The sequence below is a fragment of the Vulpes vulpes genome, chromosome 8 (assembly GCF_048418805.1).
Source record: "Vulpes vulpes isolate BD-2025 chromosome 8, VulVul3, whole genome shotgun sequence".
In the NCBI taxonomy this organism is placed as follows: Eukaryota; Metazoa; Chordata; class Mammalia; order Carnivora; family Canidae; genus Vulpes; species Vulpes vulpes.
In genome coordinates, this window is record NC_132787.1 from 34,049,230 (window position 1) to 34,074,621 (window position 25,392).

Sequence of the window (25,392 nt, forward strand, 5' to 3'; positions counted from 1 at the left end):
GCTACTTTTTCCCCCTCGAGTGACCCACGGGAAGGAAGGAACCTAGTTTTCTAGGAGCAAGCTGCCGTGTTTTTACCTGATGCTGTTTGAAACAGGAAGTACATGACACAAAAATTAAGGTATATGTTTGGCCACAACTGGATAAAAAGAGCTCATGGCCCACTCAAGCTTTCCTGGGAAAAGGGCCCCGATTACAGGCCCAGCACCCTCGGCCCACAGCCCGAGTACCAGACTGCTCACACACTGTCTTTAAAAAATAAACGTTCTAGACATCTGTTGCACAAGAATGTGAATATACTTAATCACTGCTGAACTGCGTGCTTGACCATGGTTAAGACATTTTTTACCAAAAAAAAAAAAAAAAACTGTTGCTGCAAACAGTGATACAAATACAAATCCTCAAGCCCTCCTTCCCTGAGCCCCTACTCCTACTACTTCCTCTTCTCAGATCTAACAATATACCCTCTGGGCCCAGTGCTCCCCCACACACACATCTTCCTTGGCACATACCTCTGTGCCCTCATACCAGCTGGCTTGGGATTAAAATGGACCAAGCTAGGGAAGTGCCAGAGAGAGTGCAGCCTATTGTATCGAATTTCCTTGGCCTTTTATAGGGATGCACAGCAAACCCAGCAAATGCAGTGCAGGGGCCTGAGAATGAGGCCTGTGTTACTCTAACCCTGGCTCAGCCACCAATTAGCTGGAGCAAGTCATTTAGTTCTCCGGACCTCCTCTCTATAAAAATAGGAGGCTGGCTCAGGTGATCTCTAAGGTCTTCCAGCTCTGAAAGCCTAAAAGTTCGCTGGTTCAAACATCCAAGAGACTGGGGAAAACGGAGAAGTCTGCGAATCTGAGCCTTCTAAAGTGATTCTTCAAGCCCTTTTATCATCTTTTACTCAATTCCTTTATCTGTTTGGATACACAGTGGTTTTTAATTTTATCAAAATAATTAAAATAGTATTGTTGTACTGTAATTCCACTGATAATCATTTTTGGACAGATACGCAAAGAATGTTCTAGGCCTCCCTGAGACAGCAGTGAAGGATGAAATACTTCACACAAGCTAATGGATGAAACTGTTAAGTCACCCTCTGGTACACAGGGACAACCAGAGGAAAGGAAGGAGGCTGACCTCCTCCATGCCTCACTTCAAATCAACAAACACATTACCAAAGAACATTTCTGTGCCAGGTGCCAACCCAGGTACTAGGACACAAAGATAACCATCACCAAACCCAAGTTGCTAAGGGTCCATTAGGGGAAACCCGGAGTGTCCCAGTTAGTAGCAAAATAAAAAAGATTTCAGGCAGCCCAGGAGGCTCAGTGGTTTAGCGCCGCCTTTGGCCCAGGGCATGATCCTGGGGACCCGGGATCGAGTCCTGCATCGGGCTCCCTGCATGGAGCCTGCTTCTCCCTCTGCCTGTGTCTCTGCCTCTCTCTCTCTTTCTGTGTGTGTCTCGCATGAATAAATAAATTTAAAAAAAAAAAAAAAGATTTCTTTCTGCTAAGAGAGCCATGCATACTGGAGAGTAGACACAGAGGGAGGGCAGGGGAAAGGGGAAGGGGAAGTTAGGGCACTAGTTTTGGCAACCTGGACGGCCCTCACAACTAAAGCACCTTGCCAAGACTCGAAGGACTATGTCTGGTGGGCCAGGAGCACTTTCCGCAGCAAGTCGGCTGAACTTAAAACTGAACAGGTGACTTGAAGGAGAAGGCTGATGATGGAAAGGACAGCCTCTTCCTTTCTCCCATAACCGGCACAGTTGGCCACTCAAGCCTCTGGAAAAAACTGTTTGATTTTTTTATATAGTTAGTTGACCCTGTCCTTACATTGAAACAACCCCACTCACTGGTCAGCAAAGGAAGCATTTAAACTCTTGGATGAGAGTGTCACGACACGCATAAGGCAGCCCAGTGCAGAGAAACGGTGGGGCTCGGTGACAGTTTGGGTGACCTTGGGCTTGTCGACCTGTCTTCTACAGTACAACATGTGTCTGACATCCACTTCTCTAGGTGATGGAAAGATGTCTATAAAACGCAAAAGAAATATAAAACATGCTTATCAGGCATTCGATGTCAACCACTACCGTGTGAGCGATATACACAAAGGTATCACTGACTGATTCAAAAACTTTCACCTTGGAAATTCCACCTAAATTGTACACTACTCTCTTCTAGTAGAACAGACAATGCTCAGGAGTAAATGGAGTACTTCCCTCTGTGGCTGCCTCTGGTCAGGCTCCTCTGTGTTCCATCACACCAGCTGCTAAGGAATTTACTGCCTGCTGACCAGCTGCTTGTAAGGAATGGGAGCAAGTGAGGAAGGTTTCAGGAGCGGAGCAGAGGAGTGAAGGGAAATCTCTCCACAGAGGGAGCCTTCCGTGTCACATGTCTTCAACACATCGGATTCATCAGCTCATCCTTGAAAGCTTCTAACATTCCTCCTCTGCTCCGCAGAAAAGTTATTGTTTACTGGACTCTAAAAGCAATCCTCGTACTTGCTTGTGGGTTACCAGCAAACATCTTTTATTATGCAGTCACTGTACCACATCCCAAGGACTGAATGAAACACATCACCAGAACATTTTCAGATGACCCAGAATAATCCCAAGTCCTTGATCTGCAGCACTTATTATTGGAACACTGTGAATTAAGCACACTTCTCGGAAAAAATACACTTCACAATACATGCACCGAAACATATGCACAGTCTCAGCAAACAGTCATATAATGGTTCCAAGAAGAACCATCCAAATAAAAGTGATGCTCTCATTCCTAGGGAAGAGGATTCAATCAATCTATTTTAATTACATGGAAATACACAATCATGAAAAGAGGCACCTAAAAAATACTGAAAGGATAAGCAATTAGGAAAAAAAATGATATGCAAACTATGGCTGCAATTTTTATGTCACATTTAAGACGGCGTTCTGCCCAGGTTTGGGATTGGTTCTGTATGTCTGAGTAAGGAAAGGGGCTGTTGTACTCTTCCCACTAGAGTGGGATAAAACGAGCCACTCAGTAGCACTTCTGCCTACAGCACACAAACATAAATAAGCCCATCAGAACAGTGGGGATATGCAGTCTCTTTAAGAGAGGCATCAACAAAAGTCACAGAAGGATTGCTTTTTGTTGTTTTCACCCTAAAATTACCGCCCCATAGCTGGTCCAGGTTTTCCTGATGTCAGATTTATTGCCATTGAGCTAAATACAATTTACTGATTTAATACCCTATTATTTAGTTACCTCTGTTTGTGTTATGAAGTGTCAAATTAGATTATCCATACCGTGCTCACTGTAGAATCTAATTTATACAGCAAAAGAAACTAGTTTTGAAGTATCAAAGTACCTTAAATTATTTACAGTGACTCCGCCTCCACCAAAGACACTCTGCTACCCCCAGGTATATGCAAACACAGAAGCCCTAAAGTGCCACTGGGCATTTTTGTGAGGCAAAAAAAATAAAAATAAAAAAACACAAAGAAACCCAACCCACTTTTTTCGTTCACATTAGCCCTACATTAAAATCCATGAAAATCTCACCTGATGAGAAACACTAAGATCTGAGTATAATCATGAAAACCTAGTAAGCAAATATAATAAGACACTGTTTCCTTTAAAAAGATCCTATTGGAAAAGCAGTGTTGAAACAGGAAAGGTTTGTCTAATTCCCCACAGATGCGGAAAACAGGTTATTTGTTCATTGTTTCTGCAGCGTCCACTCAATGAGCACATATTAAGTGGGCCAAGCAGAAAACAAACTTCAGTGGCTTCAACCCTTCACAGAAGCAGAAGGTTTTTCCACCTGGGGACTGATGGAATAGTAAAATAAATAACAGCGCACAATAAATGCAAGCGACGGGAAAAATAATTGGGGGAAATGGACAAATCACCCTGCCTCCTCCCGGTGGCAAACTTTGCAACTTTTTAGAAGCAACAAACCACAGCACCACCAGCTCTACAGATACAGATATATATACATGTACACACACGACTACTTGGAAGCCAAGTACTGTGTTTGCAAACATCCACCATCCTGCATTTACAATTACTGCAAAACACGGGCAGAAAGCGGGGCGATTTCTACTTAGATATCCTCTCTGCACTGTCAAACGGGGAAGGTCACTTTGGTCACTTAGATCCTTCTCTCTCTCTCTCCCTGTATCACAGGAGTTTTCGGCTTTGGGATTACTCCACTTTTACACGCATCGGAGTAAAATAACCATTCGGCAACTTTATTTACCTCGGTTTAAAAAAAAAAAAGAAAGCGAGAAACTCATTGTGCAAAAGCCCAGGAAAAGCTGACACCAGGGCTGTCTCTCCAACAGCGCTTGCAATTACCATCAGAGGAGGGAGAAAAAAAAAAAAAAAATCCAAGTCTGATCTGACCCAAGCAGTCATTTCAAGGGATAATAAAAAAAAATTTTAAATTAAAAAAAAAAATGATTGCATCCCCAACGGGGGCTGAAAAACTTTTTTTCGCCCTAAGGAGACCACCCCTCGGGAACAAAAGTTACATTTCAGTCACATGTTGGCAGCAGGAGTAGGAGCAGGTTTTGTTGTTGTTGTTGTTATTTATTTATTTATTTTATTTTTTTACAAAAGCGCACTAATTACGGGGGTGTTTTACAGTTCTGGAGACCACTCGGGTTCCTCCCGGCCAATTGCGACGGGCATTTAATTGTCAAAAAGAAAAGGGGGGGGTGGGGCGGGGCGGGGGGCTCGGAGCCGAGGGGGCTCGCGGGGGGAGCCGCAAGGTTACGCGAAAGGGTACAGCGGCCGCCGCCGCCGCCGCCGCCGCCGCCGCGGGACTGCATCTCCTCCCCGGCGCCCCCGAACCATTCACTGCGCCCGGAGCCACTGCCACAGCCCCTCCGGGGCGAGGAGCCCCGCACCACTGCCCCGGCCGGCGCGGCTCGCAGCTCGAGGTCTCCGAGCCCGGGGGGGGGGGGGGGGGGGGGGAGGTCTTTACCTTAATGCTACACTGAGCAGGAGTCTCAGACATGTCTCACAGCGAGAGAGATCAGGAAGTTCTCAGTTTTTTTCCACTTTCCTTTCCTCGCCCCAACCCAGAAGCGCTCCACGGCCAGCCGGACGCGGTCATTTAAGAAGTTTCTTGCAGCATCTCCCCCGGCAGCCGGCCCGGGGGTCCGCGGGCGCGCGGGGCGGGGCGGGGCGGGGCGGCCGGCGGAGTTGGGCGCGCGGGGCGGCGGGGGCGTGGGAGCCGGGCCCGGAGCGCGGCGGCGGGGTCTGCAGGTCGCGGCGCGGCGCGGCGACCCGGGGCGCAGCCCGGCCGGCCTCCCGCTCTCTCCTCCCACCCGCGGCCGGCGCCCCCGCCCCCCGCCTCCCGCCTCCCGCCTCCCGCCTCCCGCCGCTCTCCTCGCTCGCCCGCTCGCCCGCCCGCTCGCTCTCTCGAATGTTTTCCTTCCTGGAAGAGAGAAACTGAAAGGCAGAACTGAGAAAGCTCTTCGCTCATTGATCTTGAGAGTTTCAGTGCAGAAACTGACGTGAATTCCCAGCACTGGGCTCTGCCTCTTAAAGGAGCCACCAGGAAATAAAAGCTCGGGTTACAGCCCGGCATCGGGGAAATAAAAGCCGCGCGGGGGGAGGGGCGGCGGCGGCGGCGGGGAGCGGGGAGCGGGGAGCACAGCCCCGCACCGCCCGCACCGCGCCGCACCGCCCGCACCGCCCGCACCGCCCCGCACAGCCCCCCGCGGCGCGGCCCACGCGCGCCCGCCGCCGGCCCGGGGGAGGCGCGGCGCTGGGGCCCCAGAGCCCACGAGACAGGTTGTTGGGGTTTTTTTCTTTTTTTTTTTTTTTTTTTTTGAAACGCCTCCCACCTTGCCCAGCTCCTTCTCCGAGACACCCTGAAATGCACCAGGGCGCCTCGCCCGCACCCCGCGCCGGAGCGCCGCGAGCAGGGGGCCTAGGCCCAGAGGAAGGGGCATTCCGGGAAGGACGCGGAACCCGAAGGAGGAAATAAAACAATGGCCTTTGTTCTGCTTCTCGGCCGCGGCCTCTTTAAGAGAATCCACCAGGAAATGGGAGCTCGGGTTACAGGCTGCTCACGGGGAAACGTGGGAGCGCGAGCGCCGGAGCGCGACGCCGCCGGAGACAAAGCGGGGCGGCCGCGCGGCAGACGCGGGGGGCCGGCGGGCTGGGGGGATTCCCCGCGCGGGTGGGCGCCCCGGGTCGGCGGGCGTCGGTGCGCGCGCGCCGGGGGGGCGGGGCGGGGCGGGGGGATGCGGCGGCCGCAGGCGCTTCCCCAGCCGAGCGCGCCGCCGGGGAAGGGGAGGCCGTTGAGTTCCTTTCCTGACCCCGCTTCCTGCCGTGGCGCAAGCCGCGGTGCATTTAAAGAAATAGCAGCCGCCGCCAACCGACCTAGGCGCCTGGGCTGCGGAGCTGCCGGGACGACTCCCGCGCCGCACGCCCCTCCCCGGCACCGCCTGGCTGCGCCGGCCTGGGCCGCCGGGGGACCGGCTCCTGCCGCCGCGGGAGGACTCGCGGCCGCAGGAGCCGTCGCGAGGAAGCAGGAGGCGCGCGCCGAGGGCGCTGGCCGGGAGCACGTGCCGCGGAGCGCTCGGTTAGTTTTATTGTCATTCGTGGCCTCCTGAAATGCTCTCGAGAGTCCGCTGCAAGACGCAGAACGGGATTTACGCTTTACATCCCAGCCCCTGCTGATGATACACACGCAGGGGTCTCAGTGTGGGGATGCGTGTCACATCACAAAGACATGACAAATACATACGTGTGGATATGTACCCCGTTTGTGCCTTGTCCACACATAAAACGGGTTTCCCAGGTGCCCACCCTACAAGGCTTATCCTCCTCGCTCATCTCCAATGCTCTGCATCATAAGATGCCTTCAGACCTCCACGCGCTCATCACAAGGACGTTGGGAACCAGAACTGATTAAAGGGATTGGGGTGAAAAAGAGTTCTGTTGATGGAAAGGTGGGAATTATGGGTTTTTCTGAGCCTTCGGGGATCTTACCAGTTTGGGTCCCCTTTTACTCCTATGGCCCGCAGGGGATCTCATGTCCACACCAACTCCTCTGCCTTGGGCCACCTGCTATCCATCTCTATCCCCCATCCCCCACCCCCAAAATGATCTAGCTGCCTTTGATCCCTTTACTTTAAGTTGCAGGCATTGATTCTGATGTCCTATTCCTGGGTTAAATCCTATAAACCGCTATATCATTTACCTACCGATAAGATCCTCGACAACTGTCAGCTTCTAAAAGGTGGGGGATAGTACCCATCTCATAAGATTCTTGTATTCGGTGAGCAAATATATACAAAGAGCTTAATTACCTGAGTACTTGCTATGTATAATATGTGCTCGATGGTAGCTACAATTATTTAACCTCAGGACTGAATTAACTCTCGACTTACATTTCTTTTTATTTTTTAAGGTTTTATTTATTTATTTGATAGAAAGAACAGGAGCAGTGGTGAGGGCCAGAAAAAAAAAGCAGATTCCCTGTTGAGCAGGGAGCCAAAAGTGGGGCTGGATCCTGGGTTCCAGGAAGTGGGTTCATGACCTGAGCCAAAGGCAGACGCTTTGAGCCACCCAGTTGCCCCTCAACTTCCACTTCTATCTCCTCTTTACCTTCTCCAACTGACTCATAGAAGTAGCAATTTGAATTAGAAAGTATGTGATTCCAAAGCAAAGCAACAGTTGTGGAAAACTGTGCATTTAGATCGGAGGTCGGCAATCTCTTTCTGTAAAAGGCCAAATACAAAATATTTTAGAGTTTGTGTGCAAAGAGGCAAAAATGAGGATATTATGCAGATACTTACATAACAAGAGAGAAAATATCCACATTTTTAGTGTAATAATAATAATTGTAATCAGGTCTAATAATGAGAGGAATGGGATTCCTTTTGGGGGAGAATAACATTTTTACATATTTGAGCACCACTTCAGAGTAAGGGTTCTCTATCATCAAAACTAATTATTTGTCTGTTAATGCTGATCTGTAACGAAATTGTACATATTTCATTTTTGAAAATATCTTCTCCACTTGACGGGATGAGCACTGGGTGTTTTTCTGTATGTTGGTAAATTGAACACCAATAAAAATTAATTAAAAAAAAAGAAAATATCTTCTCACCCAGATACATACTGGCAACCCATGAGCATATGGTTTTACTTAAGCATATTCATTGCTTAGAAGGCATTTATACAATGCTGTTTGAACTCTATTAAGTCCTCTTGATATCTCCCCATAGCATGCCATTACACTGTAGGTTAATCACTTTCAATGGAAAATCAGGTGGAAGTGCCTCAGTTAGTTGGACAGTTAAGTGGATTTTAAATATGGAAATTTCCCTTTTGCTTGCATCATAATCCAAAAACCACTACTGGAATAGTAGTTTGAGTTGAGAAAAATGCAACTGCTGGAAATCTATGTTGGAATGGAGATCTTGCTTCTTGTTTGAACTTTTGATGACATGGGAAGTTTATAAAGCAGCTCGATATTATTTGGGATTGCAACAATGTTAGTCACGTCAAAATAATTTAACTGTAGCATACACTTCACACAGCTCTCTCTGTCTTGTCTTGTCCTTTAGATTGAATTCATGAAAAACATCAAGTCTGTAGCAAAAGCTAATATCCAAAGACATTCAGTGTTCAATAATTGTTGGGGGGAAGTTTTCATTTATTCATTCCCATTTGTCAATTCTTTCTCTATTCCTTGTTTCCTGAATCTTTGGTAAATTGGGTATTTTTTTATATTCCATTAAAATTCGTACATTGTCTTTGTAGCTGTTCTCCTGTATGTTAAATATAGCAGTCCTCTAAAAACTGCATTTTGTATTTTTATAACAGTCTATCTTCAAATAATATTATTCTAAGACCATATAAGAAAATTACAACGGCATAATTCCATTTATCTGATTCCCATCCTTTATGATACAGGCATATATTTTACTTCTATGTGTTATAAAACCCACCATCCATTGTGAAGAGGGGTTAATATTTTAAAAATTGTAAAAAATATTTAAAAATTGTAAAAATTGTACTAAAATATATATATATGTGTCTTTTTATTTGTCCTTTCTGGTACTTTTTTATTTCTTCCTGCAGATATGGTTTCATTTTTCTCTGGCCTCAAGAACTTTTGGCATTTCTTGCAGTGCAGTTTGTTGGTGATAAAGTCTCTCAGTTTTTGTCTGTGTGAGGATGTCTTTATTTCACATTTGTTTTTAGAGGATAATTTTCACTGTATATAAAATTTTAGGTTGACAGATTCTTTTTCCTTTTGGCACTTTAAATACATCATTCCATCTCTGTCTCCATTATTCTTGATTAAAAGTCATTTGTAGTTCATATTTTAACTCCCTGTGTATAGTAGCTTTTATTCCTCTAGCTGCTTTTAAGGTCTCTCTAAATTTGGTTTTCAAAATTTTGACTATGATGTGCCTAAGTGTAGTTTTCTTAGTATTGATTCTTCTTGATGTTGGCTGCAATTCTTGGACTATAAGTTGATATCTGACATTAGCCTGGGGAAAATTCTCATCTATTATGTCTCAATATTGTTTTTGCCCATTCCCCTTCTCCTCTCCTTTTATTACCCCAATGATACAAATATTAGACCACATGACATTGTTCCATAGATCTAAAATACTGTTTAATTTTTCTTTTTTTTTTCTGTCTTTCAATTTGGATGCCTTCCTTCTATCTATCTTTTTTGAATTTCCTTCTTCTGTATTGTCCACTTACTGCTAAACCAGCCCATCCAACTAATTCTTTACTTGTGGTAGTAGTTTTTTATTTTTAGCATTTCCATTTTTTATACTGTGTCACTTTTCTGAAGTTACCCATATCTTCATACATGGCTTCTAACTTTTCCTTTGAGTCCTTTAGCATTTTTGTCATACTGTGATAATTCTAAAATCGGGACTATTTCTTGGTTAACTTTTATTGATATTTTCCTTTCTTTTTTAAAAAAAAATATTTTTTAAAAATTTATTTGAGAGGGAGAGGAAAAGCACAAGTGGGGCAGGGGGGCAGAAGGAGAGGGAGAAGCAGACTCATTACTGAGCAGGGAGCCCAATGAGGGGCTCAACCTCAGGACCCCGAGATCATGACCTGAGCTGAAGGCAGATGCCCAACTGAACATGCCCAACAGAACAATTAGGCATGACCCATTTAGCCATACAGTTGCTATTCCTGGGAAAAGATTTTGGAAATCTCTGTTTTAAAGCAGAGTTACAATGTCTGATACCTTGCATGTTACAATAACCAAAACCTTGGAAGTTTCTGGTCAGCATTCACTTTTTTTAGTGCCACTTGATCTATCAATTATTGAGAGAAGGGTGGTGAAATCTGCAAGCATAATTGTGGGTTTGTTTATTTCATCTTGTAGATATATCAGCTTTGGCTTCCTATATTTTGCAGCTCTTTTATTAGATGTATAAATGTCTAGGATTGATATATTCTCAGGTGCCCCAATGTTTTCCTTTCTTGACCATAGGTTACATTTTCTTGTTTTTTGTTTTTTGTTTTTTATGTGTCTTGATATTATTATGTGCTGGGTACTTTATGTAAAAATACAGTAGACAAAGAATTAAATTATGTTTTCTTCCAAAAAGGGCTATACACCTTCTCTTTGATGCCACTAGAATTTAGGCTGAGTCTATGATCTATTGTTAGGCTGAATTTGGGTTATTCATTATAAATTTTTAGTTTGATTCAATTCACCACTGGCTTCAAAGATTTTTAAAGCAGGACCAGGACTTTTCCTGCAAGCCAATATTGTTTTACAGCTCTTATTCTCAGCTTTTCTGCTCTGCTTGATGTCTTCCTTAGCTTTAAGCCTTGGGGGAGGATCTCAGTTCTCTCCTGCTCCCACTCCCAGTCTTTTTTAGCTGAATGCCTAGAGGGCCAGGGGTCCTCTCTCAGCTCCTGTACCCTCTCTACAAGACTTTCTTAGCTGAAAGCCTAATATATCTCTGAGAGTTTCTCCCAGCTCTTCTTCACCACCCTTGTTTTTGTGGTCCTACCTGTTAGTGAATATCACAGAAAAAACTGTGAGGTAGTATATCTTCTTCTATGCCTGTGGCTCCTCTGGAGTCTAACCTATGTGCTACTTGCACACTGCCATCAAAATTTGTTCAAAGCTAGGCTGATTTCCCCTTACCATCATCTATGCTGGATTACTCTTCCCTCCACTTCAGTCAGGGGTGAGAACCACTGTATATCTTTTCTCTCATCTGAAGGATTGTCATTTTCTAAAATTTAGTTCACTTAGATTTCTTTGTACTCTCATTTCTCTGATTTAAAAAAAAACTATAATTATGCGGATGATTTGGTCTGTATTGGGTGTGAATTATGGTCTCTTATGACTTTCTACATACAAACTTGAAGAGGACCCTGAATGTCTAACTTTTATCCTCCAAGAGTGATGGGGAGGGGCAAGAACAGGAGAAGAATGAACAATGAAGAATATGTGGATGTGCTTGTGTTTAACCTAAAAACCAGAGCCATTATCATAGTATAATATTACATGTTTTAAATGAAAATAACATGTTAAAAAATACAGACTACCATAAGAAATACCATCCATATATCTCTGAAAACTAGAATTCCTTAACCTAATAGACCTGCTTCTCTAAGAGGGGTCTATTACAACTGGTGGGGTGGGAAAGAAGAAGATAAATGTTTATACTTATGCAAATAAGACATAGATTTTGAAATCTTGAGAATCACTGCCTAAACTATTATTTCCTTTATTATATCAGCCAGGGTGCAATCAGAGAAGCAGGATTGTGTGTGTGTGTGTGTGTGTGTGTGTGTGTGTGTGGTGTGTATAATATATATGGTGATCCTGCTTCTCTGATTGCATGCTGACTAATATAGTAAAGGAAATATATATATGGCACAAAGTTGGAAAGAGCAGATGGAGGTAAAGTGGGTGAAATTAAGAGCAAGCTAGAATTCAAAAACATGAGCCCATGAAGATGTACTGAAACCCATGTTATTGCCTCTGACCTTGAGGCCTGGATGTCCTATACAAGCTGGGGTCCTTTGTCATGGAACTTATTGGGCGCGCGCACACACACACACACACACACCTTGGCCTAGGAGTTGCAGAAGATAAAGGAGGATCTTGGCAAAAGTTGATCAGTCACAGGCTCAGCCACTGCCACAAACCGATGAGGTTGGGCAAGAGATAAACGACAACGTGTGGGAGCCTCAAAATGTCTACTGCTTCATTTCTACCCTCTGAATCACACAAGACTCTCTCGTGGACCATCTACCTGAACACATACAGAGAAGTGAATTCTGGGAATTCATGTAAACCTAGCCAAGTGTTCACATCACAGTGACTGCATATAATAGCTTCCCATAAGCCTCCTCTGACAGTTATAGTTCTAGAATTTTTCAGTACTCTGTCATTTCTTTTCCCATCTAACCTTCAAACTATTCTCTTCCACATACCTTCTCTCTATGGTTTCCCCATCTTTCTTATTAATACCACAATATTATCAACCTCTAATTTAATGAACCTCAAAATAATTTTTGACATGTTGCTCTCTTTTATGTCCTGTATATTACCTATTCTCAAATCTCTCTGTTTCATTTACAGAGTCTCCTCTATCTTTCCAGCCATCTTCCCAGAAGCAGCAACTCTTCGGTTTGGATTATTGCCACTTCTCTTTTTCCTCCATCAAACGTCTATGGTTCATCAATAATCTACTGAATTTTTTATGTCTGCTCAAATCTCATACTTCATTATAGTAGTTTCCCCTTATCTGCAGGGGATACTAAGATGCCCAGTGGATGCCTAAAACTGCAAACAGTATTGAACCCTACATATACTATGTTTTTTCCTATTTATGCATATGTACCCATGATTAACTGTAATTTATAAATTAGGCACAGTAAGAGATTAGCAATAATTAAAATAAAAAAGAAAATAGAATAATTGTAATAATGTACTGTAATAAAAGTTATGTGAATATGGTCTCTCTTAAAATATCTTATTGTACTATACTCATCCTTCTTCTTGTGATGATGTGAGATGATAAAATGCTTGCATGATGAGATGAATTGAGATGAGTTACATAGGCATTGTGAATTAGCATTAGGCTACCATTAACCTTCTGGTGATATGTCAGAAGGAGGATCATCTGCTTCGAGACCACGGTTGACAGAGGGTGGCTGAAATCATGGAAAGCAAAACCATAGATAAGGGGAGGGGGGTGGACTAGTGTACTCGCATTTCTATCTTTATCTCTTGTTCTTTATTATTCATATTTACACCCATACATGTAAACTGTGAAACTATTTGTCTACTGCCAGATGGTACCTGAAACTCACCTCTTTCACAAATCAATCTCACACTGTATAAATGGAAGGTATCCAAAAGATAAAGGAGTTGGAATACTGACATGGATGTATTATGTAAGAACTGCTCAGCCATCTCCTAATTATGACCTAGGACGTTCAGAAGACACTCCCTTCGACAAAGCTTTAAGAAATGCATTGTTGAAGCAAACACCAACATCTTTGTACAGTTTTATATTGCCATTCTCTACAAGTCATTAATTCTATCATTAAACAAGGCTCCCTGAATTCATTGGGATTGGTGGGATAGTGGAGTGACAGGCACCAAGTGACATGACTTAACTATCTTAACTGCTAGAGACAAGGGAAACATGGTTGCGATCAGGGACAGAGCTATCAGAATGATAGAATTTTTTGTGAACTATGTAGGATTCAAATATGTAGACACTGTACTAGTGTCTTACTTGATTTGTATATACAAAAAAACTCTAGGTCTGGAGCAAAGAATTCTGACTTGAATCTCAGAACATAGTCCTGGATCTTCCAATGATTCCCAGGCTTGATTTGGTCTGGATCAAGTAGATGCAGAGCCCATTTAAATTATGTGGCAAGTCTCCTTGCAGAAGAATCCTGCTACATGGCAAAATGTATACCGTAAATCTTCCACCTACCCTTCCCCAAAGATACTTGTGGCAACTCACCAGTATTATTGTACATTAGGGGAGGGGAAATGACCAGAATTTGGGGTATTACTGCTTACTGGCTCTGAATTAATGCTGATTCCTAGAACCCAAAATGTCACTGTAGTGTGAGTAGGGCCTAAGAAGTCAGGGAATAAGTGGAGTTTTGGTTTGAGCCCAATTCATGGTGGACCTGGTGAAACCCAAACCCAATCCATGATTATTTTTTCAGTTCTGAAATGCAGAGTTGGAATTTATATATTCAGCAAAGACAAAATCCCCATACTATTCCCCAAATTATGGAGTGAGGGCTTTATGATAGAAAAGGCCAGGAGGAAGTCACTAAAACTAATTTTACTTGCCAAAATAGTAAACAATTCATAGGCAAGTAGCATAGCATTCTCAGAATAGTGCCACCTTGAAAAGCATGGACAAGTGGCAATTTCTTCTACATTCTCATTTATTTCACCTATTTGGCCTGTGAAGAAAAGCTAGATTTGGGGGAGTGATGCTAGATAATAGTGAATGTAATCAGGTCATAATTCTAATGACCTGCTCTTCCAAATGAGGTTTCCATATTGGAGCAACCCAATACAATCCTTGGTACTTAGTATGCCACTCTTGATATGATTAATACTTTTTCTCTTATGTCTCATAAGAAAGACTACAAAAAGCAGTTTGCTTTCCACTGGTGGGGCTCTCAATTCACTTCACTGTCCTATCTCAAGTTTTCATTAACTCTACAGCCTTCTCTCATAACCCAGTCTGAAAATATCTTTATTGCCTCTCCATTCCACAAAATATCATCTTAGTCCAATATAGCAATGATAGCATGTTGATTGGCCCTGATGAACAGGAAGCAGCAAATATCTGAAGAGTGAGAAATCAATTTCATAAAAATATCAGAGCCTCCCACCTTAGTGACTGCCTCCTCTGATCTGCAGCATGGTCTGATGTCTCTTCTAATGTGAAAAATAAATTGCTGCACCTAGCCCTTCCTACTCCACAGACAAAAGTACAGCATTTAGTGGGTTTCCAATTTTCAGTAGGGCTCAGTGACAGAAGGCTCTGCAACAGGTGCAAGTTGTGCACTAACCCCTCTGGCACTTGAGCCCTTTGACCCCGAAGACCCACCTATATTTGAAATTTCTGTGACAGCTGGGGATGTTGTATGGGGCCCTTGGCAGAATCCTAGGTGAATTGCAGTGAAGACATGTAGGATTTGAAGCAATGCTGTGCTATCTTCTAAAGATAACTGTTGTCCTTTGAAGAAATAGCTTCTGATTTGTAACTGGACTCTGGAAGAGACTGAATGCTTGACTCTGGTCTACTAAGTTGTCATGGAACCTGAACTGCTCATTTTGAAGGAGGTATCGTTTGACACACTAAGCCATTACATTGGGTATGAGCAGCAGCACTGTAGCATGAGTGGAAGTAATGTATAGAAGACCAGGCTCAGGACACCTGGGTGGCTCAGTGGCTGAGCGCCTGCCTTTGGCTCAGGTCATGATCCCAGAGTCCTGGGATCCAGTCCCAGATCGGGCTCCCAGCAGGGAGCCTGCTTCTCCCTCCACCTATGTCTTTGCCACTCTCCGTGTGTCTTTCATGAATAAATAAATGAAATCTTTTTTAAAAGACCAAAAAAACAAAAACAAAAACAAAACCAGGTTCAGGCAGGTCCTGAAGGTAAAAGTAAGTTGTGTGAGCAATTGACTCAGATTACTATGGCCCTTATTCCTATTAATTGTCTCTTCTGTCTCTACCCATACCTCTGAACTTTTGTGTTCTTTGTGTATGCTACACTAAGGAAGACAAAATTCAGGCCTAATTGCAGATGGGTTTTCAGGGTATGCCAGCAGCCCCCGAATGTGGACACCTGCAGCCCCCAACCCCACTCAGCAGAGGCCCTAACGACAGTGGTTATGGAAAATCCTCTCTGGGGGTCTGAACTGGATATAGATTTGCCTTTCCTGCCTGCAACGTTTCTGGCAAAATTACCTGCTGTGAACCACAAAATGTCTCATTCATCCTCACAGTATTCCACACAGCATTGCTTTCTGAGCAGAAAACTGATTTTATATCACATGAATGACAGCAATAGGCTCAAGCTCATGGAATTTACTGGGCTTATCATGTTCTCCATCATTTTGAAGCAGCTGGCCTGATAGGATAGGGGGATGGCCTTTTGAAGGCTTCGTTGTGGTGCCAGCTGGGTGGCAACACTTTTCAGGGCAAGAATAATGTCTTACAGGATGCAATATATACACTGAGTAAGTAGCCACCATATGTGCTTTTTATCTCAGTTCCCAGAATTAAGGGATGGAAATGAGATTGCTTCTCTTATTAATAACTCTAATAGCCCACTAACAAAAACTCTGCTTCCCATTCCCTCAACTTTGGGTGCTGTTGGTTTAGAGGTCCCAGTTCCAAAGAAGAGTGCTTTCATTAGGGATACAAAAATTATTCCATCAGACTGGAAGCTGAGACTGTAACCTGGCCATTGGAGTCTTCTTTCATGCCACTGAACCAACGGGGGGGGGGGGGGGGGGGGAGTGGCTTACTATATTAGCTACTTGATTGATCCTACTCCTCAGGGAGAAATTGGGTTGCTACTACACACTGGGGGCAGAAGGGGTTATCTCTGGAGTTCAACAGATCCACTGGGGACACTTCTTCATATTCCCGTGTACTATGAAAAAAGTTGACAGAAAGCCACAACAACCCAGTATAGCAGAACAGCAATTGATACAGATCCCTCAGGAATGAATGTTTGGGTCAGCCTCTAGGAAAGCTGACTCCTGAGTCCAGAGAATACTAACTGGATAGTGGCGAAAGGAGATTGTAAATACCAGCTATGACCATGTGAGCAATTGCATAAATGAAGACTGCAGTACTCATGAATGTATTTTTTCTTCGGTATGAATATATTCGTACATGCATGTAGATACACAAACACACCATTCTTCCACTATCTAATGTAAAATATTAACTTTATACCTTAGTGTTTAAGTTACAAGATATCAAAACAGGAGTGAGATCCAGCTATGAGACAAATGAACATCATCTAAAGATGGATCTCATTTGTGTATTCTTTGGGAAAGATCAGTGCCTCTTCAGTTGTATGAGGGGTAGTTTCGTCTTCTTAAGTGGAAGCATGATTTTGTTATTGTCTTCATTTGGAAGTGGTTACAAGAAGAGTATAGTTGCCAAACTGAAAAAAAAAAAAAAAGTAGACTATTTGAATTGTGCTATTTTCCGGAAGTCCCTTTCTATTATGGCTCTGAGTTAGAGTTGACCGAAAGAAGAGCCTACATGAAATATGGAAGGTAGAAGTGAAGCAGCAGACACTGCTTTCAGAAGTTTGTTGCAGTCAGATGTGGTGATGGATAGATGCAGAAGTGCCCCCCCTGGATCCAAGCTTGGCCTCACTCTCCTTAAATTCCATGATAAGCCTGAGGAGACCACAGCTTTCCATAGGCCTCTTGAAAAGTCCCTTTTTGGTGGCCTCACTTGGGCATCTGAATGTGATTGGCCTCTTGGGTTTCCCCCAAAAGTTTCCACTTGTCCACTTGTGCCATTGTTTCTAGTTTCTTGGTTATTGATGTTACAGTCCATGCTGGAAGGGCATGATAAATGTGTGATTTTAGGAATGATTCTCTATTATCTTCCCAAAGTGACCTCTTAGCTTTTTCCCCCAAAGTATCTAAACTCATGGATTTAAACACATTTGATCTGCTTTAATGCCTTGCAATTACTGCCCTTAGCGATGTTTGAATTGTCCATCCTTGGCCATCTATTAAGTTCTCATATATTTTTTAATTTGCATTTGCTACATGGTATTCTAAGATTCCCATTATTATTTCTTCTTTCACCCGTGCATTACTTTAAAATATGGTTTCCTTTTAAATATTCACGAGTGTGGAATTTTTTAACTTACTTTAATTTATTTTTTAATTGACATCTTACTTAGTTGCATTATGCTTCAAAGATTACTATTGTTTGAAACCATATTTTGAAACTTGTTGAGATGCCTTAAATATCCATATCTAGAGGAGTGCAAAATTATTCTGTAAAAGGCCAGATAGTAGATATTTTAAGTTTTGTGACTGATATTTTGTTCTCCACCTTATCAATTTTTACTTTATATAATTGGATATTATTTTATTAGGTATTTGTAAGTTTAGGATATTTATATCTTCTTGTTGAACGGAGCTTTTAAAAAACTATTACGAGTATCTCGCTTTATGGTCAATAATTTTTAGTCTTAACATCTATTACTTCTGATAAAAATATAGCCACATCAGCTTTCTTTTGGTACATATTTGCCTGATCTATCCTTCTTTGTCTTTTTATTTTCAAGCTTTCCTTGTTTTAATATTTTTGGTGTTCTCTTAATCATTGAATAATTAGGTTCAAAAAAATCTTTCTGACATCATCTACTTTTTTTACTTAGGAGCATACTTGATTTATCTATTGTGATTACAGATTTATCTGGATTGGTTTACACGATGTCATTGTAAATTTCTATCTGTTTCACTTTTTCTGTTTCTTTTTTTTTTCTCCTTTTATAGCAGACACAGTAATGACCAGTAAATATTCCATATGCTGTCCTATCTGAACATACATTTAGGGAGGCAACATAAACAATTCTAGGCAATGGAAATGAAAGTGGCATATGCCGGTTTTGGTCCAAAGCTGGGAAGGGGGAGTTTGGGTTCTCTACATGTTTTTTTATTCTGTTGGAACAGCTTACAACATGCTGCAGGGCAAAACCTTCATCAGTCAAGTCCTTCAATGACTGTGCAGAGCAGACTCTCCTACCAACCTATATTGGTGTGCTGTGAGAGTGAGATGGCAACTTTGTGTTATGCCAGTGAGAAAGGAAAGTTAATTTATCATCATAGCATAAAGTAGCCTATTGTGACCAATATATTCTCTTCAAATCTTTGGAATGATTGAGTTCATTTTTTTCCCTTTTTCATTCCTCTCTCCCCTTAGTTTGTATTTGGTCTGTTCTTATTTATTTCATGTTAAGTATGTGTTTAGTGCATTTATGGTGTGTGTGTGTGTGTGTGTGTGTGTGTGTGTGTGTGTGTGGAGATTTCCATTATTGTTTAGGAACCTAACATAGCATTAAAAGTATGTTTTCTTTAGGATCTCATTGTTTTTGTTTATATAGCCAGATCCTTCTGAGTATCTGGAGCACACAATATTGCAAGTAGAATTACTTCTCCTTTTTCTTGCAAATACACAGGCGCCCACCACCAGTCTCCAGGAGCACATGCCAGGTTTAGCAAACTGGCTGTTGTTGGCCAGATGTGTTTCTGAATTCAAATACTTTGGTTTTAGAAAAGTAATAGAGTGCATCTCCGAGTCAAATATTTAAAAAATTCAGCAGCCAAACATGTGAGGATTCAGAATAAATAGGATAAGTACAGATAATTAAATAGCCTCCGGTGATTCACATCAGTTTCTGCCACCAAATTAGGTACAGAAAATTTTGTTTTCCAAGTTTTTTGGATTATGAATAAGGGATTATTGACCTGTGTTTCTTGAAATAGGCTGCAAAGTAATTAACTAAGTTACTCACTTATTAGTGACATTCTAGTTCTAAGAATCAGTTCTGGTCACTTTGTTGACATTAGTGTTTTTCAAGGCTCTTTAGCAACAATGCATTTCATATTGTCTTATTTTTAAAGATTTATTTATGTATTTTAGAGATGGAGGAGGGTGGGGAGGAGCAGATGGAGAGGGAGAGAAAAACATAAGCCTAGAGCCCAACGCAGAACTGGATCCCATGACCCTGAGATCAGGACCTGAGCCTAAACCAAGAGTCAATCGCTTAATCGACTTTGTCACCCAGGCGCCCTTTCATATTGTCTTTTACTAGTAATATCAAAATCACCAAATGGAGGCTATTTCTTGGTGACCCTATTTCAGCATAATTTTTACTGATTATAAATTTAAATTTGGGATACAAAATTTTAAGGATATTTATTATATCAACATGCTTTCATACCAGGTCAGCTGAAATAGTGAAAAGTTCTGGAAGCTACAGCATATAAAGCATAACTGAAGAAACCAAATAAATTATAGAGTAGAAAATCATGGAGACTATTAGGTATATTAAGAACTTTTAGAATTTTTGAAGGAACTTTAGAGTCTCCTTATCCTGACCTTCTGTCCAATATAAAAATCCTATCCTGAAGTCGTCTCAGTAAATCATCACTGCTCTGTTCTGGAACAAGTGAGCTTACTACTTTTTAAGGCAAGCCTCCACATTATTTAATTGCTAAACTAAAAGGTAGTTTTTTCCCTTATACTGAGAAGCTTCTTATTCTTACCCACAATCCACCTAGGACACACACACACACACACACACACACACACACACACTGTTTTCTCCAGGACAACTATACCCAGTTCTCTCAAAATATGCAAGAACAGAAATGTTCAAATTACAAGTTTCAGAACTGATATCCAGAAGTGGAGGTGATAAAATTATGGAGTAAAACTCACAATAAGAAAGAATTTTCCGAATTAAGTCTTTAAATAATGAAGCATACATACCCCTTTCCAGTGTGGAGAATATCTTATTTGTATCAGGGATGTAGCAGAGTAGGGGACCATTTGATCTGAAGAACTTTCTGCCATGAGAGAAAGGCATGCTGACCTCTGAGTTTCTCCCCATTTCCAAAACTGTTTGATTCTTTGATTCTAAATGGTTGGGAAATGATGAAACAAAACTTCTTTTCCAGCTCTTTCTTCTTCCCCTAATGAATCATTAACCTCACATTAAATCATCCTTCCTAAGAAAAGTTCTGAGTTCGTTATATCCAGCTGTCTTTTAGTCAGTGTGAACTTTTTAAAAGGCAATTTTTACAAAATTTCAAGCGGAGGTGCCAAATATTGATTTGTGGTTGCCAGATAGAATGTGTGTCCTGTTCTATCCTGTAGTGAAGTATGTTTCATAAAGTCAAATTGGATTCAAGAGAGCATTTTTTATATTTTGAATTGGTATAGATGTGAGGATGACTCTTTTCTCATGTGATACATTATTGCTTTGTTGTCAAAAATACTGTTAGCAATTTAAAAATACAAAAATATTTAGGGGCGCCTGGGTAGCTCAGTCAGTTAAGCATCTGCCTTCAGCTCAGGTCATGATCCCGAGGTCCTGGGATTGAGTCCTGCATTGGGCTTCCTGATTAGTGGGGCATCTCCTTCTCCCTCTCCCTCTGTGTGTTCTCTCTCAAATAAAAATAAATAAATCTTTTTAAAAAAGATTTAAAAATAAAGAATATTGTTAGTAAAGGCAGATATACCATAATACACTTAAAATTGCACAGAAAGGCATCACAAAGGATGAGAGCTACTATACACAAATCTCATTAAGCACCAATAAAATTATATAGACGCCTTCTTATATAACATGACCTGGATTGGGTATTGGTGACAATTAATTAATTGGAAAAACTGCTAAAATGGCACACACATTTCTGAAGCATGTATTTTACCTTAAAAAACATATATACTGTACATGTATTTTGCTATAGGGCCAATGTTTCTTATTTTAAAATCTTTCATTTTTGTTTTTAAACATGGGTTTGTGGATTACAGTGGCACATCTTTCTTTCATCAACTACACCCATAATTCCTGGTCTGTGATTTCTTGAGTTTCTTTAAAGCGAATCAAGGATTTCAAATCACATACGAAGTGATTCAAGTGCAGAATCCTAGACTTTGCATTTTTCCTTTTCAACCTTTTATAGTTGCCTCCTCACAACCAAATCAACAGCTATTTCTAGTACTCACCCCTTTCTAGCCTTTGCATATGCTAAACTTAGTTTTCACAGAAACCACAACTCTTTCTCTTTTTTTCACAGTGTCATCAGTTTATTCAATATTTAATTAATATAGATACTTAAAACAACAAGTATGACTTGTAGAAACCAGTCTGGAAACAAATAGGAGTGCTTGATATAGATAGATTCTAACTGGAGGGAGTAGACGTGCCGAGAGCATACCAGAGTGTCTACTGACGGCTAGCATGAGTATGCCATGGGCTCTTGTTAGTATACAGAGGGAATGAGAAGCATGGATTAATCTAGAGAGTATTCAAAGAGGAGTTTCTTTAAGAAAACTACTATAGGGTCAGATGCCCCAAAAAATACAATGTGGGGGTTACTGGCATGATTGTGGCTTGCTCTCAGGGTTCCTTTGTGTGAGGTAGGAAAAGGCACTCTCCCAATACAGGGTTTAATGAGGGAGGTATGGGTTAAATCTCAGCCTCCATTCACCCCCTCTGCATGGTGCCACTTAGGTGAGCCTTTTATGTAGGGTACAACCTACATAACCAACACAGCAGCCCTGGCTCCTGGGGCAGAAGATCTATTACAACTGGGGGAAGGGAGATGGGCATGTACAAGAAGATGGGGCCAAGAAGAAGGAAGGATGGGGGAGAGCTGACCTATAAGGTAGGAAGACTTCAGTCCTGGAAGAGATTTTTGTAACAACTACTAGAGACTGTCTTGCCTAGCCAACCCATAGATTGTTTTACCTGCAGGAGAAAATTCTTTTAGCAGAAAGGGCAGTATAGTCTCTATTCATTTTACCACAAACTTCTGGACTGCTCCCAGCTGCACCTCCCCTGCTACTCCCACCTCCCCTGCTACTCTACTTCCTTTACTGCCACTGCTCCCAATTGCCTTAGGAAGGTTGCTAAGAAGATCACTAAGTCATATGGGCTTTTAAAACTCTCCTTACTGACCTTGGAAGCTTTTCTGCTCCATTCAAAAATTTCTCTACCTATTAAGTGCTACCTAGCTCCTTTCACAGATGACAGGACCTTTCACTCCAGAATTCATTATGAAAATCAACATGAAAATGCCCGGTCGCCATAGCACATCGTAAAGTTTATTCATACTCAGGTGTTAAGAGCCAATGAATGAACAAGCATAAATGAGTGACAAGGAAAAGAAATAAATGAGCATGTCTCTTAAAGCAAAGAGGGAAGACCAGCAAGAGGGTCCTATGGAAAGCAAACTAAAATCCCTCGGTTTTGCAGTCATTTTCATCTTCAACTAGTCCTGGACAGAAAGATATTGATTATGAAGTTGATCTCATTTATTTTGTTTCTTTGCTTGTGTTCTCTTTCTGTATTAGAGCTCAACCTTTGAACTCTATGACACCACTAAAACTTTCAATGAGCCATGAAGATTTTTTTTAGTATAAGGTAGCTAATTTAAGGCGGTTCACTTACTGAGCAGTCAGTGTATTTTTTTTTTAACTGTAGAACTTAAATAATGAAAGGGATGGATCTTTCTTCTCTCTCCCGTCAGCACACAGAACCCATCCTAATTTGTACATACCCTCTTAGGAAGATCACTGCTGATGCATATGTGACTGTCCCTGTCCAGCCATCTGTGATTCTTAACTTAGCTTCAGTGTGGTTCGTTTCACTGTTAGAATGCTCCTTGTCTATGCAGGGCTGTTCTCATGTTTCATAAAATCGAATGGTTAACCAAACACTTGCATCACTTGAAACAAATAAACATGTCTTATCACACTGAATATCTTTTAAAAACTCTTTAGTGCCAGCTGCTAGGAACCTAGCTCTTTCCTCTCTCACTTAGAATTCTAGTACTTACAGTAATAGGTGGAGAACATGCTCTGTTCAGGGGCTCTTGAACTTTGTAGGTTTCTCACTCACAGGACTGGTTACTATACAGATTGCAGGGCATCAATAGGTCAGAGATGAGACCTAAGGATTTGTATTTCTAACAAGTTCTCCTGTGCTGCTGCTGATAATCAGGGAATAGCACCTTGAAAAATTACCTGAAGCACCTTGCTTCATAGCTGAGGAAACTGAGTCTTAGAGAATTCAAATGATTGGCTCAAAGTGACCCAGTGCATTAGAGGCAGGGCCAAGACGAGCACTCAGGCCTTCTGACTTCCATTTCCTAACTACACAGGACTTCTTTTTTTATTTTTATGTATTTTATTTATTTATTTTTGTTTTGTTTTTTGGGACTTCTTTTTTTTTTTTAATGTATATCAACTGTCTACATTATTCCCTCTCTATTGTTTTGGCACTGGTGGTCAGGATCCCAAAATCATTTTGCTGCTTTTCTCCATTAATTCTAGTGAAATCACACAACAGTATTCGGTGTAAATTCTAGAGCCTTGCAGCCGAACCAGTCCTGTGATTCTCCACCCCTCCCTAAGAAAAAGTCCCATGCCTTAGTCTTGATTCATTTTTCTTTCAGGAGAAACTTTTGCTGAACGCTTAAACAGCAAATTCTTGGTAAAATTCTCCATGCTGCATTTTGCTTTCAGGAAGTTTCTTTTCCTTCTCTCTTCCTTTATTTCTTTTTTTGTTTTTTGTTTGTTTCTTTGTTTGTTTGTTTTTTCTTGCAGAGTTTGTTTCAGATAATTGTTCTGATCTCCTGTTAATAAGTTCTCAGGCAACCTTGAGAAATCTCTGCCTTCCTTTACACAGCTTCTGTTGTTGTTGTTCAAAAGAAATAAAGCTGAAGAAGAAATCTCTTACCATGTCTAAGTATTTTTTTCTGATCAGTATTGATTTTAGCTTCTTTTTGACAGCCTCCTTTTTTATCTGTCTACTCCTGCTTTCCAGCAAGGCTATCATCTCTAGAGGAGCAGAGCAACTGGGTGCCTCCTCACTTGCTCTTTCTCCTCACCTTACCCTAGCTCTCCATATGTGCCTCTCTCCTGTGCCTTTATTATGCATGGAATCTCTCTCTTCCTGCCACTTCCTCCCATTAATAATTTCCTATTCACGTCTCTTGAGTTCCAGTCAGTGGGCCTCTCTAGCTTATCCGCTGGTTGACATCATCTTTGTCTCTTCCTGCTTGAAACATAATTTCCTCAGATTGTGTGCTTCCTTTCCAAAACTCTTCGGGAGAAAGTATGAGACGGAGAAAGGAATGTATGGACAGAGCACCATTATATCAGCTATATTAGCCCTGTTATGTTAGAAAAAGTGGTGTGGAGCGGTGAGTCACTTGGCTTCTCCACTTCTCACTTCCCTAGCTGTGAAACCCGAACAGGTCGATCTAGCCAGAGTTGCCAACTCCCAGGCTGCCAACAGAGCCTGGGCAGGTTATGTAAACGAACTGAAGCAGGGCTGGGGGAGCTGGGGGCTATAGGCAATGTCCAAAGGGCATTACTCCTGCTAGCTCTTGTTACGTCTGCAAGGAAATGCTGGCCATGCAGAGTTGCCAGGTCTTCTCATTTTCCAAGAGCGAATCTAGATTTTTTAAAAATATGAGCTCTCCTTTTTAAACTGTAGACAACTAATTAAAATAATGAAGCAAACAAAGCACATCCCGTCCTCGAGCCAGATTTGGCCCGAGTTGCCAGTTTGTGACCTTTAGATGAGATGAGACCCTTC

General features: G+C 41.9%; 1 protein-coding gene and 1 long non-coding RNA gene across 3 annotated transcripts in view; one reads left to right on the forward strand and one right to left on the reverse strand.

Annotated features, from left to right (window-relative positions):
• The window catches only part of ETV6 (ETS variant transcription factor 6), a 238,766-nt gene extending 233,580 nt beyond the window's left edge, over nt 1-5,186 (reverse strand). Inside the window, exon 1 of one of the 2 annotated variants that reach the window (XM_025995214.2) lies at nt 4,973-5,186. In XM_025995214.2, the coding sequence (XP_025850999.1) occupies nt 4,973-5,005 (33 nt within the window). In that variant the 5' untranslated portion in view covers nt 5,006-5,186. The remainder of the gene's footprint in view (nt 1-4,972) is intronic. The other variant, XM_025995215.2, reaches the window with a different exon arrangement.
• A 1,072-nt stretch (nt 5,187-6,258) lies between these two features.
• Nucleotides 6,259-12,975, forward strand: LOC140599911 (uncharacterized). Its single transcript, XR_012002960.1, has 2 exons — nt 6,259-6,583; nt 12,599-12,975. It is a non-coding gene; the product is annotated as an uncharacterized lncRNA (long non-coding RNA).
• Nucleotides 12,976-25,392: the final 12,417 nt, after the last annotated feature.